The sequence below is a fragment of the Triturus cristatus genome, chromosome 4_1 (genome assembly GCF_964204655.1).
Source record: "Triturus cristatus chromosome 4_1, aTriCri1.1, whole genome shotgun sequence".
Lineage (NCBI taxonomy): Eukaryota > Metazoa > Chordata > Amphibia > Caudata > Salamandridae > Triturus > Triturus cristatus.
The window spans coordinates 801047084-801064520 of record NC_140585.1 but is presented as its reverse complement, the minus strand read 5'-3'; the positions used below and the strand labels follow the sequence as shown (position 1 = coordinate 801064520).

At 45.6% G+C, this 17437-nt stretch overlaps 1 protein-coding gene across 1 annotated transcript in view; it reads left to right on the top strand.

Moving 5' to 3' along the window:
* Positions 1 to 1878: 1878 nt before the first annotated feature.
* The window catches only part of PLXNC1 (plexin C1), a 464687-nt gene continuing 449128 nt past the window's right edge, over positions 1879 to 17437 (top strand). The window contains exon 1 of the mRNA XM_085653399.1: positions 1879 to 2941. Coding sequence (XP_085509525.1) covers positions 1994 to 2941 — 948 coding nt within the window. The 5' untranslated portion in view covers positions 1879 to 1993. The remainder of the gene's footprint in view (positions 2942 to 17437) is intronic.

Sequence of the window (17437 nt, the reverse complement as noted above, 5' to 3'; positions counted from 1 at the left end):
AAACCAAACTTAAATAAAAAGCATTGTCATTTACAATGCCAATAGCTCAAACTCGTATAAATGCGAAACCTATTGCATTGCAAATGCTTGTCTGACTGTTTGTGGGCGAGTGGGCCGGGTTTTACTGTGGATTACCCGAATTTTACAACAAACATTGCCTGCACGATGCCGTCTCCCATGCCTTGTAAAGCACATACTTTGTTTACATTTCTTTATTGCCATTTTGGTCAAAAAGCACAACCGGTTGTAAAAAAAAAAAAAAAATTGGCCCACAGCTCACTTGCAAAACAGGAGCGATTGTTAAGGCGGGCACTCGGGCAATGGGCGTGTATCGGAGATGCAGCCCTAAATTGCCTTTTGGCCAGTGTGGTGGCCGATTTGGGCTGTCTCAGATGCCGCCAATGGCCCAGTGGGGGGCTGGGCGGCCTTTCCCAGGCAGATGGGTTTCTATTGGGGGGGAAGGGGGAGGGGGGGAGAGGGGTAATTCCTGCGCTCTCACTGAGCTCGGCACAAAAGCGTCTCTAATTTCCTCAGACACCGCGCTGCTGCTGTCGACGCCATCTCCACAGGCTAGTTAGCTGAGCGCATGCACAATGATAGGTGTGGGCAGCGCTGACAGAGCCCTGCAATTACCCAAGTTGTTGTTATTCGGCAAGACTTCTTTCTCATGCTACGCCCCCCTTCCAAACGTGGCTAATGACCTAAGATACGAGTGCACGGGTTTTAGCAGCAGGGACTTTCAGGTGGCTGCTTTTACTAGTTTTCTATGGAACGGGCTAGATAGAAGCTTCTGGAAATAGTGGTTTGGGATAATTACGAAAGTGAATAATTTCTGTTCACTTAAGCAACGTCTGGGTGCAGTCTTGTAGATTCATGTGTAATCAAAGCGAAATCAAAGTCCCTTGTGCGTTTCCTCAGACTGCGGTAGACTCCATAAGAGGTGTGATATTTAAATAAACCCAGAACAGGGGCGTGCAATTACGGCTCTGGTGAGAGGAGAGAACAGCGGGGGCAGGTTGATTGTTCTTATGTTTCCACCATTTGCAAAGACACTAAAGAGTTGTGGAGCCTGCCAGACATGTCATTGCACCGCATGTGAATCAGGGTCTGAAACCGTATAATTACGGTTGTGAAAGCTCGGAAATACAAAACGAGGCAATAATGCATTTGCCAGTGCTCTGCCCGGTCTATTCAGTTTAGGGTTTCATAGAGTATTACCTTCTATTAGAAGTCATGCGGTTCTAGACTTTAGATGTCACCATCAAACAATTGTTAGGGGAATTGGCACATTTCAAGAACAAGAACAACAAGCAGGAAGTGGGATAAGGGAGGGGGTAGGGGAGAGAGGCAATGCAGGCTGGCAAATGGTGAGCACTTTTCGCGGGCGGCCGTGCGGCCGCGAAAGTGAAAGAAAACTAATGCTTTCAGGCTGCCAAATGGTGCGCACGCCCGGAGCACATGCACTGTAGTTGGCGGCCTGAAATGCACTCGTTTCCACTTCCAAAAGTCGCTTACTATAAGTCTCGCCAGAGCAGCGCTAAAGCGCTGTCTCAGGCGAGACCTAAAAAATGATGTAAGAAAGAGAAAAAGAGCTCCCGGTTCGTATAGAGAATCGTCGATTGTATGTGACATTCCTTGTGATGTTTTAATATTTTGTTTGCCTTTAATGGAAAAACAGATCCTACTTGAAGTCACTCCACAGGATGCACTAACCTTTTTTTAACCATCACCCTCCACCGTGCTTTTTTGTGCTCCGGCTGAAGCCTGCTACCCCACCCACCTGACACAAAGCAAGCTGCTTCAAGAGTCCGGCGCGCTGGTGGGTAGTCGCGGAAGTTGGGCAGAGGCGAGAAGAACGCATGCTTCCTCCACGCAACCCTGACTCCTCAGCAAAAAGAGGAAGCGCTCGACAGACTTCAAGTAACGAGCATTCCCTCTTGCAGGGCATGGACGTCGGAGCTCTCTTCAGCTCAGCTACGGCCCACCTTACACCATGCAGTGGAGATACTCCCGCAGTGCCACCGAGGCGGCGGGCACTGCCCTCCTCTGGCTGTCGGTCCTGCTCAGCGGAGCGCGGTGCCACGGAGGGGAATCCTTCAAGCCAGGGTACCCGATAGCCAATGTCGCCGTCAGCCAGAGGCGCGTTTTCATCACCTCTGGGAACCGGCTGTACCAGCTGGACACCCGGCTGCAGCTAGAACGCAACGCATCCGCTGGCACAGCAAACCCACACCCGGAGAACAGTACCCAGGCCAACAACCTGCTGCTGGTGTCCGAGGAAGAGGGCGTGGTGTACACGGGCTGGACCTGGGATAAAGGCAGGATTGAAAAGCGCAATCTCAGCGATGTGGGGCAAGTCTTAAAGACAGAAACAGAAGTGGTGTCGAGCACTGCAGGCCAGCCCTCTCACGGCACCGTGTTCAAACTTAAAACAAAGAACCACCTGGCCATAGCAGCACTGATCAGCAGTAAAGAGTCAGACAAGTCAGAGGCGAAGAATGCTATTGTTATCTATAACGACCTCCTAGTTTCGTCTGAGAGCAACAATCTAAAATTGAATAAAAACGAAACGTTACATTTTGTTGATGCTTTTGTGTGGGGAGATGACATATTCACACCTTCCAGCTTTAACAGTACAGGTGGTGGACCCACAATGGTCATAACAAGGTACAAAAATGAGGAATTATCGCTGTACGGTGAGGCGACTCTTGTCTGCGATGACCAACGCACAACAAAGACCCTTGTGTCATCATCCCTCATCCAGAGGTCGAAGGAAGGGGCTCTCTGGGCGGGAATATTCACGCTGGGAACACCCATCAGTGCCTCAGGAAGCACAGCCCTTTGCATCTTCAACCTGACCCACATACGGACTACAGCGGACGGCTGTTACTCAAGCGGGTTTAGCAGTGGGTTTAGCAGTGTAAACCCTCTCCATAAAGATGTAAGTAAACCCTACTCATGTTTACAAATCCTAAGTGACCACGCGAACCTGATTTGAAGTGATGTACATTGCAATTCATTGTTGTAAAGCACATGGCAATTGAAGGAGTGAATTCACCCAAACGTGTCAATTAAGTAGAGAGTCAATGCAAGATGTTGTAGGCCGAGTGGCAGTATAATGATGGAAAGTGTTTGCCGTCTAGCAATATATTTGAAACCCACCAGGAAACCTCATGCTGAGCTCCACCACAGTTAATTCATGGATTTTAAAGAGGGAACATTATTCATAATGCATGCTATTTGGGTCTTCAGGGTGGGTGTTTGGGGCGTGATGCCCCACCCAAATAAATGCATTCTTAGCTTGGTAGTTGGGCCTGGGGGCACTGACTCGGGTCTGCTATGCTCGTGTTGGTTTTTCTTGTCATCTTGATTTCATTAACAGGTTTTAACTAGTTCATTTTTTGGATGAGGGGCTTAAACATATATAGTGCCGGGTACCAGAAAAAGTACCAAATTCACAGCCATTGACTGTGGTAGGCTTGGTAAGCTGACCCAGTCTCTGGTTTCTAGGCACACTACTGACAAGCATTCACACAAAAAGTGATGGGACGAATACTTGCAAATAGTGTTACAGCTGGCAGTGACTCGTGGTAGCATTGCAAACCATCCTTTTTCACCTATTGAGCCACTCTTGACATAGGGTCTTATTTAGCATTTGGCAGAGAGTAATAGCAGACAAGGTGGTGGAAAACTTTACATCCATCAGCCTGCCTTTACTCCGCCCGCCAGTTTTAGAGATGCCCACCCACCAGAGGCACACTTCTATGCATTGCCTGGAACCACCGTCATGACGTTTCCTGCCAGTGTAGGAAAAGGTTGAAGGAAGGCTCCGTCAAACATGGCACCTAGCCATCAAACTTTTCCAAAGTTTTTATTTTTGAAAAACAAACTCCCAAAGCAGCAGTTTGTTTTTGAAAAAACAAATAATCCACATACCATGGAAGTTTTCTTTTATGGTGTGGGGGTCATTTTTCTTTTTCCACTGTCCTTCCCTGATGGTGACGGGAAGTAAGAAAAAAGCCATCCGACCATCCACTCAAATGTCTGTGGACTCTTAAGACGGCTTACCGCAGACGGCATCTACTGCATCAGGCCGCCAGAGGAAGTTTTACACCAACGGAGTAAATTTGACTCCATTGGCGTAAAGCCTGTTGTCCATCCAACTCAAAATTGGTTAGGTGGAGGAATCTTGAGTTTGGCAGACAAGGTATTCCATAGCTGTTGCAATGGTGTACCTGTCCACCAAACCTTTAATCAGTTCCAGAGGCCCACCTAATGCAAATCAGTACTGACTCTGCTCTTAATGGAATCAATCCATCCCAAACCTTGATTATCTTGGCCATTCACCTGTACACCCTCTGCTTTTTTATTTGGGAAGTCTGAGATTTACACCCACTGAATATCAGTGACTGCCTATGCCCCGATTGGGGTGTACATGTTCTTTGATGTAAGGGCCAAATGTTGTTGAGTGATATGTTTGTGTGCACTAACAGAAAGCACACCTGGTAGCCATATGCAAGTAGACTACCCAGATATGTGTTGTCTCTCACTATCTCTCTGACACACGCATTTACAAAAGCACATGCAGGGGAATAATACGCATACTGGCACATGTAAAGACAAGTGGGTGTTTTCTGGGTGCGTGGATAGATACATGGCTGTGTACAAAGATGAATTGAAGTTTGGATGATGGGAGTGTATACAATGGTGGGCAGATGAATGGGAGTGATTTATGGTTGCAACTGTTGGTGGATGGATACATGCTTGGTCCTGAGTTGAATGATTAATGCTTGGGTATGGGTGGAAGGATACATGTTTGAGTGAGGGTGGCCGATGGACTCTTGGAGATGGATCCATGTAAGTGGGATTAAGTTTAGGAATAGCTAGGAGTGAAAGTATGAGTAAGTACGAGTAAGACCAAGAAAAGGAATATGTAGTAGTAAGCAGGAGTAATTTAGAGTAAAAGCAAGAATAATCAGGAGAAAAAAATAGCCACAAGAAGAGAAAGAGTTATGTAGGTATAAAAGTAGGAGTTATAATTGGAATAAATGGTAATAATTAGAGGTAAGATTAGGATTCAGAGTAAACCTAAGCAGGGGTACGTGTGCGGGAGAGTGATAGTGTAAGAGTGAGGAGGAAAAGTGTAGGAGACATAGTACTTGTAGGAGTAAGTGTAAAAGTTAAGGGTAGGAGTAAGACTTATGTATGAATAAGAGTAGGAGTAAGAGAAGGCATAAGTAAAAGTAACACCTGGAGTAAGAAAGGGGCATTTGAGGAGTACATTTGTAGCATTATGACCAGGAGTCTGCTTTTGAAGTTAACCTTTGAAATATGATGAAGATAGACTAGAGACAGTTCAGGGATGGTGATGCATGTTCCTTGGAAGACTGAAAGGCTAGATATGATTCAGAGATTCATACTCCGTAAGAGTAGAAACAATGTCGGCAATAAACTATTCCTAGAACTAGTAGTTTGAGCATGAGATTGAAGGCGGTGGGTTGCTTTGGGGAGGCTCAGATCTATTATTAGAAAAGGTTTGTTCACAGACCGAGCAGGTAATGCATAGACCAAGCAGTGAAGTGGTGAATATGATAACCAAAAATAATTTATTTATTTATTTGCTCGGATTCAATGAGCCATCAACACGTTAAAAACAGTGTACAGCAAACATCAAAAAGTTCAAAAGTGTATACAATCATTGTAATTGTGCTTACATTAAAGCTGAACCAATTTAGTTCTTGAACACAATGCAGGTTATAACAGGTCTACAACAGCAAATATTATAGCAGCACTCAAGTCCCCCCAAAAAAATCATAGAATCTGTAAAATGCATAAAACAGCATTCAATCTTTGAAATAGTGCCTTCATAGTAACTAAACTAATGTCATTCTTATACACCATGCAGATTGTAAGAATTTGGAAACAGCAAATACTATACAAATGCTAGGATCGGTTTTACAAATCCAGTCCTCAAGGCCACCGTCCATTGCGAGAGTAACATAAGCTGACACAGTGGGGCAATCTATTTAGATGTTTGTTTTAACAAGACCCACAAAAGAAGTAAAATGCTCCTCCCTCTCTACAAACCTGACAAATACATTAACTAGGATTGTTAGTTGACCATTTAAAAGTAAAAGTGGCTGATGGGAGAATACCAAGTCTATATTTAATATGCAGTGCCCTCGTTTTAGGAGAACTGATATGATTTAAGAAATCTTCAAATTTCAAATCTCCCTTAAATGTTAGAAAACACTCTGATGGGGCACCATGAGCAGGGGTAACCAATCGCTTGAAGCTACTGACCAATATGTAATAATCAAAATGTTGGAGACATGTCTGAGAGATAGAGGCTCCGTCCATTATGTAGACAAGTCAAAAGCATTTTACATCGGCAACTCATGCGATTTTGAGAGCTGCGGATCTATTCATCACATTCTGTAACACTTCTCTATACAGGACATCCATTGTCTATATTCATATCCAATACAAGAGTGGCTTCAGATTAGTATTTTAAGAAATGTTTTTAGAGCAGAATCATTTTCATTTTTGTTTTCAACTTTTCTAACTTAGTGGCCCAAAGCTCAGAACCATAAAGAGCTGTGCTAAAAGCAGCTTCCCTCTACATTATTAATGTTGGAGATATAGAGAAAGTTGATTAACAAATAGCAAATTTTAGTATAGCAGCGGCTCTATGATTTAAGAGGAGATCACTTTTGACATTTTGGGAAGATCAGGTATGTGATTCTTAAAATATTGTACCCAAATAGTCAAATTCATAAACCCTCATCAGTGACAAATCATTTGTACTAATCAATCATTTATGGTGATTGAACATGATGAATTTTGATTTAGAGGCATTGTTTTCAAGCCCATGATTTAATTCAAACTCAGTGAACATCTTAGAGAACTTTAAGGCCCATCAGAGTTTTGGATACTGATAGTGCATCATCCGCAGATAAGAGTGTTGGAACCTCTTGGCCCACAATATAAGAAGTGACATTGAGACGTTTGATGTACAATCTATGCACCCATTCATGATGAGCAAAAAGAGTGTTGGGGCAAGGACACAACCCTGGAAACTTCCTTATTAATATTTATGCTCTTGGTTAGTTCGCCATTTGTGCCCCACTGAACTTGTACAAAATTCTCTGAATAAAGTTGGTTTATTATATAAGGGACTAGCTATTTTGCAAGCACTTCCCAATAAAGCACTCGGGGCAAGGTCAAAGGAAGCACATTAATTCACAAAGGCCACTTTAAGTGGCAATGGTTTATGTAAATGATTTTCTATTCAATTAAAAGAAAACAAAAGAGCTTGTCTGCTGATCTACGATACCTACTTTAGACCTACATTCTGCCTGTAAATGGGAAAGAGCATGATTTTCCTACATCCACAATGAATCCAATATTTTTTGGATGTTATTAATAAAACATAATGCTTGATAATTTACTGAGTGGCTTTAAGGGCCATTTTGTGAATTGGAATGCTCTTGGCACCCCTCCATGATTCTGGAATAGGTGCACCAGCCCCTTTGGCTTTTGACAATTTATTTCTATGAGCCCCATGTCTTAGGTTGTGAAAAGATCACAGCACAGGGGGTTTTAAATAAATCAGAAGCCCTGCCTGGTTCTTGAGCATTTATGGCGTTCATAGCACCAACTAAAGAAAAATATATCAAGAGAACACCATCTAAATTAATTTGAACATGCTGGGAAGAGTATTGGAGATCTTGAAATGCAGCCTCATATAGCATTGCGAAATACAATTCCCATTTATGTGGCTGTAAATGTATTTCTGGCTTCATCAAATCGTTTCCCTCCATGAGATACATTATTACAGAAAGCCTTCGAATAATGGGACTTAACAGGTTCCAGCAAATCTTTCCAAATTTTATTTTACCAATATTTTTGGATGACCTCTGGGTCATTTAGTAACCAGCCCGGGCTTCATATATTTGTCACCATTTTTGATTGCAAGAATCAAATAATTTTTGGCAGCTATACATTTAGGGCCCGATTACGATAACAGCAGTTGGACCACTGGACAGCCATTACAATAGTAAAAAATTGCACCGGCTAGTTGTAGAAATGTGAGCCAAGTGTTAAAAGGTAGGAGAATAAAAAAAAAGTGGTGTCAATGGGTTACGCCCAATTAGATTACACAAAAGGACCCACTTTATAATGACAATCCCTAAACAAATCGTCAAGATACTAAAATATGAGATAGAAAAATATTAGCTTAAAGGTAATAAAAGTTCAGAGGGTTCGCCTTATCTCTTCTTTGTTGCGTACCTTCTAATAATCCACATTTCCCCCAGAAACTTAGCAACTGCACAAACAACTAATGGCCTAGAATCTGTTTTTAGAATGCACAGCGCTTCTTGGTTGTATCGAGTTCCCAACACCATACAGACAGGTGCTAGCCATTTGATTCTCGGGGATTTATACATCGGACGAGCAAAGAAAGTGTGATTGATTGACTCGACAGACCTGGGGCAATCTGGGCAATACTGTGTTGCGGCGGAAGGCCGCTGCCATGCCGCTGAGAAGGAATTCACAGGGAGGGAGCCAAATCTAAATTGGATGTAAAGCTTCCTATCTTGTTGAATCGTGATAACCTCCATATGTTACTTGTATGCACTGGACAGCTTGAATTCCATGAATTCTAGTGTAAGACGGCCTCCAGACGAATGGGGGACAGTGAACTGTGCCACCCAGTTCCAGTATTGAGTCTTGGCCAGTTCTCTACTAGGCAATAAGCTGGAATCGGCGGCATCCCACAAGTTCCCCAAGCCTATAGCTAAGAGCAGTGTCTGGACTTTGGTGAACCATCCAATTTTTTTGAAACAGTCAAGTTTATAGACTTCATCAAGAGCGGCTACGTAGTGAGAGAGCTCTGAAATTTGTTTTAGGGATAGCCAAAAATGAAGGGGGCGAAGCCTTGCTTTGTCCACTATAGATGTTCTGCCCATATCTATATTAGTGGGAGGAGCGGGGTGCTCTGCGGGGAGAGAACAAAGGGATCTTAAAAATGTGTTCTTAGTGATTAGGAGGTCCTCCAAATTGTCAAATTCCCAATGTTCAGCCCCATACAAAGCAGAGCCTACTACCTTCTGTTCCTATATCTGCAGTGGAGCTGCCATTGGTCTAGTCTGGGAGGCCCTATGCTGTATAATCAGAGCCCCAGTGGTTTTCTTCGGCTGTAGGATTATGCTTATGAATTGTAGATCTCTTACTAAACACCAATTAGAATTACATGACCTTCTCTCTGACAACCAGACATCATGATGCTGACTGAGACTTGGCTGTCAGAGGACTCGGTGCCGGATATTCTTGTGGCACTCCCCCCTAATTATGGAATTCTGAGACTGGATCGTCCTATCAATAAAGGGGGCGGGATCGCACTGATCCATAAACTCTCCATTGTATGTGCATTGGAAAGGGTGGACATAGAGACATGTGAGGCAGGTCTTTTTACTATTGGGGCGGATAGCGCCTACACTATTAAAGGCCTTTTAATATACCGTCCGCCTGGCCCCATCCTTCAATTCACGCACAATCTCAGAGAATTGGCGATTCATCTAGCGTTACGGTACGCTAAAGTGATGGTGCTGGGTGACCTCAATCTTCATTTAGATGATGGATATAATGTCTCTGCCCAAGATTTCCGTCAGGAGATGGCCTCACTTAACTTAAAGCTCCAATCCACTCTCCCTACCCATCAGTTGGGACATCTGCTAGACCCCATATTTGCCAACTGGGAAGGCATCTGGGTTGATGTTCCGATTCCGGTCCCTTGGTCTGACCACTATTTGGTGTCATTTAATTTTACAATCGTTAAACCTCAGATGGTGACCATACTGAATAAACCTCAGAGGAAATGGGCCAATTTCTCGGCCTCCAGGTTCAATCAGGCCCTACTGTTAGGAAGACCCCTAGAAGGAAGTGATGTGCAAATGGCCTGCAATGTCCTGAATTGCCGCATCCATGAGGCGCTTGACAAGGTAGCCCCCTGGGCTTCTTGTGCCCCAAGGAGACAAAGTAAAACTGCCCCTTGGTTCAGCGAAGAACTGAAGGTCGCTAGATCTGCATGTAAACGCTTGGAACGTAGCTGGAGACTGGATTTTTCTATGGATAGGAAAGTATCCTATAAATCTGGTCTCAAGAAATACCACTCTCTTATAAAAAAGACACGAGCTGCCTACTACAATACTAAGATTGAATCAGCTGAGAACTCCTCTAGGGAACTGTTCCGGATTTTAAAAGAACTATCTACGCTGGACAGAATGTCACCCCCTAATAGGGACTCAGCTGAGGCCTGTGACAGGATTGCTGAGTTTTTCTCGAGAAGGTGGAGAAATTTTTTCTACCTTTCCTGAGGCAGCTCGCAAGGGGAAATCCATTTCTACAAGTGAGGGAAGCCCGACTGTGGTCTCCTGTCTTCCGAGCTTTAGTCTCCCTTCAGTGACTGACCTTCATGCTCTTGCCCTGAGAATTAAGTCAGGATCCCCTAAAGATCCGGTGAAACCTAAGAACATGAAGGATATCATGGTCCCACTGACACCTTATTTTAGACACCTCATCCAACTCTCGCTTAACACTGGAGTTGTCCCACGGGAATGGAAACAGGCTGTGCCCATCAAAAAGAAGGCCGGAATGAAGGCTAGTCGGCTGGAAAATCTGCGGCCAATCTCGCTGCTACCTTTTGTTGCTAAACTCGCAGAAAAGGTGGTTAACGAACAACTGGTAAGCTATATTAATCATAACAATCTGCTGCATACCACGCAGTCAGGTTTCCGGGCTACCTATTCCACTGAGTCGGCTCTGCTTTTTTCCACGGAAACCATCCGTAGTCTGGTTGACGCAGGTCAGTCGGTTGCCCTGATCTTATTAGACCTCAGTGCTGCCTTCGACACTGTAGCCCACTCCATCTTGCTGCAGCGTCTTAAGGAAGGTGGAGTGGTTAACTTAGCTCTGGATTGGCTTAGCTCCGTCCTTCAAGACAGGAGTTTCCAAGTAGCCCAAGGACCGTTCTACTCTAAGAATGTCAGGCTAGAGCAGGGGGTCCCTCAGGGATCCATTCTGAGCCCCACGCTCTTTAATCTCTATCTCGCTCCTATGACTGTGAATATCAAAAAGTTTGGTGTTAACATCGTGTCCTATGCTGATGACACACAACTTGTTGCATCTCTTTCTCAATCCTGTGATGAGGACGCCTCCAACTTTTCACTGTGCCTTCAAGAACTGGCCGGTTGGATGGCCAACAACTGCCTCAAATTGAACGGTGATAAAACTGAGGTATTGATTGTAGGTAGAAACACCAACCTATGGTCCTCCAAGTGGTGGCCTCAGACCCTCGGTCCTACTCCTGCCCCGAGGGAGCAGGTGAAGGACCTGGGTGTTTGGCTGGACCCTAAACTGTTATTTGACCACTAATCCAGGACAGTTGCTGGTAGGTGCTTCGGCTTTATGAAGGGCCTCCGGAAAGTCTTAGATGTGCTCCCTGTAGCGGCCAGGAAAACCCTAGTACATGCACTTGTCACCTCACGCTTGGACTATTGGAATGTCCTCTACTTGCGTGCCAACAAAAAAAGTATGCAAAGGCTGCAATATATTCAGAACGCTGCGGCCCGACTGGTCCTAATGCTGCCTAGGAGGAGTTCTACAAAACTGGCCCTTACCACTTTGCACTGGTTGCCAGTTAAGGAACGTGTCTCCTTTAAGGCCCTGTGCATATGCCATCGAATTCTCCATGATAGAGCCCCGTCCTATCTCAATGACCTGCTGTCCCCCTACCTACCTCCCAGGACCCTCCGGTCCTCGGGTACAGGGCGTGTACTCATCCCTGTCATAAAAAGTGTAAGAATGGGGGGTCGCTCCTTCCGCTACCTTGCTGCTAAACAGTGGAATAATCTCCCTGTGGAACTGCGTCTGGAGCAGTCCGAAAGCATGTTTCGGAGAAACTTGAAGACTTGGTTGTTCAAGACAGAGTAGCGGGTCTCTCCTCTTCCACCCTATACTGTTTTACTCCACTTATGATCTGTCCATTTGCATCGCAGCGCGGGGACATACTAGGTAGTATAACCATGCGCTATATAAACTTCTTTATTATTATTATTATTATTTGTGATGTGGTGCTTCCAGGCCATTTCCTTCGAGAGGGTCACATCCAGATAGTCAAATGTGGTCACTCTTGCCAGTGGAGTCCCCCCCAACAACATTTTACCTTTGAAAGATGTTTCGGGGTTCATCAACAGGAGCTCGATTTTCGAGGTATTAACTTCCAAGCCTCTCATTCCACAGAAGGCGGCGAAGCGAGCAAGGAGCAATTGGAGACCACTGGGGGACTTGGAGACCAATAGCGTGTCATCCGCGAACAGTAAAGTTGTTACTTTGACACTCCCAATGTGGGGGCATCAGAGGAGACTTCCGCAAGGTGTTGGGCCACTCTGTTGATAAAGAGCTAAAACTGTGTGGGGGCCAACACACAGCTCTGTCGGACCCCCCTATCAACTATAATTGAGTCTGTCAATTGACCTTGGTCCCCCCAGCGAACCCTTGCGTAGTTGCCCTCATGCAGATGGACAACTAGTGCAAGGATCTCCAGTGGAAGCCCCAGTTCTTGCAGGACGTGCCATAATTTGAGCCTGGGGATGAAGTCGAAAGCCGACTTTAAATCAATAAATGCAATGTAGAGACTGCCCTGTTTGTTGATCACTGTTTTCCAGGCCAGTAGGGAGAAACGAAAGACCTGATCGATGGTGCTAACTTTCGTCTGAACCCAGCTTGGAAGGTGGATAGAATGTTGTTCTCCTCCATCCATGTTCTGATCTTCGTGAGAAGACCATGGGAGAATACTTTTGAGTACCATCAATCAGGCTAATCGGCCTGTAGTTAGATGGCAGTGAACGGTCACCCTTTTTAAAGACCGGAATAACCTCGGCTCCCTTCCACCATGGCGGTATTGGAGCCCCAGAAGCAATTCCGTTAGCTAGTGCCCAGATGTATTTAGACCAGTTGACAATATCATTGAGAAAGACATCACCAGGTACACCATGAGGAGCCGAGGCTTTGTTCCTAACTACAGAATTTATGCTTTGAGTGATGTCAGCTAAAGAAAATAGATAATTAGTCTGGATGCTAGTGTAGTCAACAGTGGAACCTTCTATAGCCATCTCTCCTGTTCCAGTGTAAACTGCAGAAAATAGGTCAAACCATGTTGAAATGGCAATGTTGTTGGTGGGTGGCCTTGGTCTTTTTGCATCTCCCCTTGTGACTAAAAGCCAAAACTGTTGAGAGTCTTTCCTCTGACAGACATCACTGATCTGGAGCCATCGGTTCTCGGCCCATTCCCTTTTTGCTCTAGTCAGAGCTATCTTGTAGGATCTCCTTGTCTCTCTTAGGTCTGCCATGTCATTTGCTCTGATGGCGACGGCCAATTTTGACCATATGTTCCTGCACTCCAGGTTAAACCAGAAGGAGTGTGGACTGGTAGATGTCGACTTGCACTGGGGCCGTTTAGGCATTCTAAAATAAGATGGTAGCTGTTCAAAGAGAAGTGTATGGATATCTGTGATCTTTGTGGACTCCTCCCGCTGCTCAAGTAGGCTGTGATGCTTGCTAGTACTCTCTAGGAGTATGCGCTTGATATCTTCGAGTTTGGCGGTGTCAATTGCTACTCATGCCCATTTAAGTCACCTATTGTCATTGGTAGGGCATATCTTCTTAGTTGAAAGTATTGTACCAGGGAAGCTACTGTTTTTGGCCCAAGGTGATGCCAAATCAAACTCAAGAGGATTATGGTAGCTGTGGTTGACCAGGTTTCCTGCAGAATGCAGATGTCAAATTGCTCTATATGTTGGACCCAATGAGGAAGCGCCACCTTTGGTCTTACCCCAGCCACGTTCCAGGACAGTAAACAAAGATTTGAGGTCAATTCTCCTGAGCCTAGGCTGACAGATTGGATCCCATCCATTGCACAGCCTGTCTGTATGCTTGAAGTGGTTGCTTGTAATTCTAGGGTCACCTCTGATGGGGTGTCGGTACTAGACTGTAATCGATCAAGGGTCCAAAGGCTAGAGGGCTGTGAGATTGGTGACAGGAAGTCAGTGTGATGCCAATCTTTGATAGCTAGGTGCTCAGTCTTGCCTACGTGTTGAGATGATGTGTGGGTTGAACAGGCTTGATGTACCAGTCAATCATTAATAGCCAATGGTGAATCAGAACCCAACAGGATGCCATGCCTTTTAGTGGCTTGCAGCTGAAATGTGCTGAAGGGACTGTATTTCATCTGGATGCCAGTGGGAGAGGGTGAGCATGTTCTTGCCTCCAGGGCTATGAGATTATGTGCTAGGTTCTTATCTCATAGATGTAGTTCTATGCAGTCCGTTTTGGAGGTATGATGGGATAACCTTTTGGCCCATAGGATTTCGTCCTTGATGACCGATCTGCACCCCTTACTTTTTGAATCCAATGTATCCATTTATTAATCAAGGAATCTTTACCTTCAGATTTGATATGTGGTGGAATTTTGGGCACATTTGACATGTAGCTGCTCTTGGTGGAGCATTAGGCCTGTTCTTGCCTATGAAAAGAATGTTGATTGTTGTCAGCTAGCGTTTTATCACTGCTGTGCACTAGTTCTAAGGCATTCAAGTTGGTGGATTTTGTAGGGAAGCGGATGGGGATGGACATTAAGGGGACAATACTACTCATGGACATTAAGGGACTGTGCTACCTGGGGGAAGGGTTAGATTCTGTGGCGGTCCAATTAACTGTTTGGGATGGTGCACTTTCGTTAGATCTCTGTCCAGGAGAAGTTTGACCTGCTCAGTAAGTCCCAGGATTAATGTTTTTAGTGAGGTGACTTCAGCCCTCAAATCAGTAATAATCCTGGACGTATCTGGCCTTACTGATGCTAGTTCTTCTGAATAACCATCCCCTATTCGCTCGGTTGGATCTTTCTCTAAGGGCTCAATAGATAAGCTCGATGGGAAGGGATCCACCTCTGGTCCTAACATTCTTCCCTGTAGATTGCCGGACAGATCTTGTAGTGGTAGAAACCTATTGGCCAGGGTGATATTAGTGTTAGTGTCGATAGTAGTATCTGCAATGGTTTTGTCTACCACCACAATAGGAGATAGGGGTATCCCTGCCCCCATGTCATTGGTGGTAGCTGCAACTTGCGTAACAGTGCAAGGACTCGGGGACTTATTCTTAGCACTCCTTGTGGTTCGCTTGGTAAAGATGGAAGGGATACATTTAGCAGGGTTGGGGTTTGGACTTAGAAGATGTAGTGACTCAACAGAAGAGTGCAGAGTGACGGGTGTAGCTGGATAAGTAACAGGAGCTAGGATTCCCTGACATTCCACCAATAGATCGTCAATGCGATCCAGAACACAGTTGTTGGCTGCTGATTTGCGAGCCGTTTAACTTTTGTTGGCTTTCGGGCGGGGCTCATCGGTCTTCCCACCCCTCTCGAAAACAGTTGATTTTCTGTTCTCCATACCATTTAGCAATGTACTAAGAAGATGAGTGTTAAAATAACTAGCAGATTGGTAATATAAGGGCTATCATAAGAATGGCAGGATTGTGCTTATAAGTGTCATACAGCTATCCAGTGAAGGCACACAGAGTGCACACAGGGTCCTAATCACACTTCCTGATTGCACAGGAAAATTAAAGAAAAGAACAGATCAGGGTCAGAACTAAAGCAACAGAAACTCACAGTTTGTATCGTGTCAGTCCGCACCACGACCTGCGCGCATCCCGTGGGGGATGAGGCAGCGCTTTGAGCGCGATGAGAGTGCCTCCCCCTTGTTAGTAGCGGCGGGAAAGAGGCAGGTTGCGCCCTGGGACTTGTAGTCCCACCAGGGTGGTTAGCAGGCGGGTGAGCAGGCAGCGGCAAGTGTAGCACCCTGGCACTGAAGTCCCACCTGGCTGTGCAGAGCAGGTGAGTGGTGTCCCCATCAAAACAACAACAGGAGAGTGTCCTGCGCTGTGGGGCATGAGGCAGTGCTTTGAGCGCAATGAGAGTGCCTCCCCCTTGTTAGTGGCGGCGGGAAAGAGGCAGGTTGCACCCTGGGACTTGTAGTCCCACCAGGGTGGTCAGGAGGTGGGTGAGCAGGCAGCGGCAAGTGGAGCAGCCTAGGACTGAAGTCCCACCAGGCTGTGCAGGGCAGGTGAGTAGTTCCCCCAGCAAAACAACAACAGGAGAGCGTCCCGTGCCGCTGGGGAGGAGGCAGTGCTTTGAGCATGATGAGTGCCTCCCCCTCATGCATGACATTGTTGTGCATTCTGTCCATCAATTGTTCTTTTTGCATCCCTCTCATTAATGGCGGCAGGAAAGGGGCAGATTGCACCCTGGGACTTGTAGTCCCACCAGGGTGATCAGTAGGCGGGGGAGGAGGCAGTGGCAAGTGTAGCAGTCTGGGACTGAAGTCCCACGAGTCTGTGCAGGGCAGGTGAGTGGTGCCCCCCAGCAAAACAACAAAAGGAGCGGGTCAATGGTCAAGAGACCGCGGATCAGTATGCGCGGGTCTGACTGCTGTAATACAATGGAACTAATGGCTGTCGATCCAAATTTGGCAGTACCATGCCGGTAGGCATGCTGCAGCCGTAGAAAAGGGCCGGAGTAGCTGCTGCAGCACTTTCGGCACATCCGTGCACCATGTGCCATGCACCATATCGTGCATGGCACACAGTGCACGCACAACAGTGCCACATTAGGGGGTGTACTACATGTGCCACCAGGCACATATTTCTCTGGGCTCAGATGCCGGGTGGTCCTTTTTTACTCCCCTTCCTACCCTTTCTGACAATCTTTTCATGGCTGGGTCCCTGCTATGAAATGGTTGTCGGAAAGGGACATCATAATTTCAACGGCAGTGCCTGCCTCGGCACCGCTGCCATTGCCTGCTGCTCTTCCAACCACCGCACCGTCGGGATCCAGTATCCTGGTGGCGGCGGCAGTGTTGCTTCAGCTGCTATTGATCTGACCACCACTTTCTTAATTCAGTGGTCGGACCGACGGGCTCTCAATCGGGCCCTTAGTGTCATATCATCCGTTTGTGTTGTGGATGTGACCTCCTGGCTTAAGTTCTTTGGAAAAATATATTTTTTTGTTGATCAGAAAAGCTCACATGAGATTCCAATATCTGAGCATTAGCACCACAAGTTGAATTATATGGCTCTTAAACCAAATAAAAGTCTTGTATATATATGCAAATACCATTTCACAAAGCACATTTGATATTCCTTTGATTTTTGGAAACAACAATTGCATCAAAACCAATATTAGTAGGGCTTGCATGCATTTACTGGTATATAGAATTTATATAAGAGTTTATATAAGAGGTTCATTATCGCTCACTAGTCTAGGGTGGGCAAGCATGTCCACCATTTTATACCAATTTGAAGGTCGGGCATGATGTAGTCA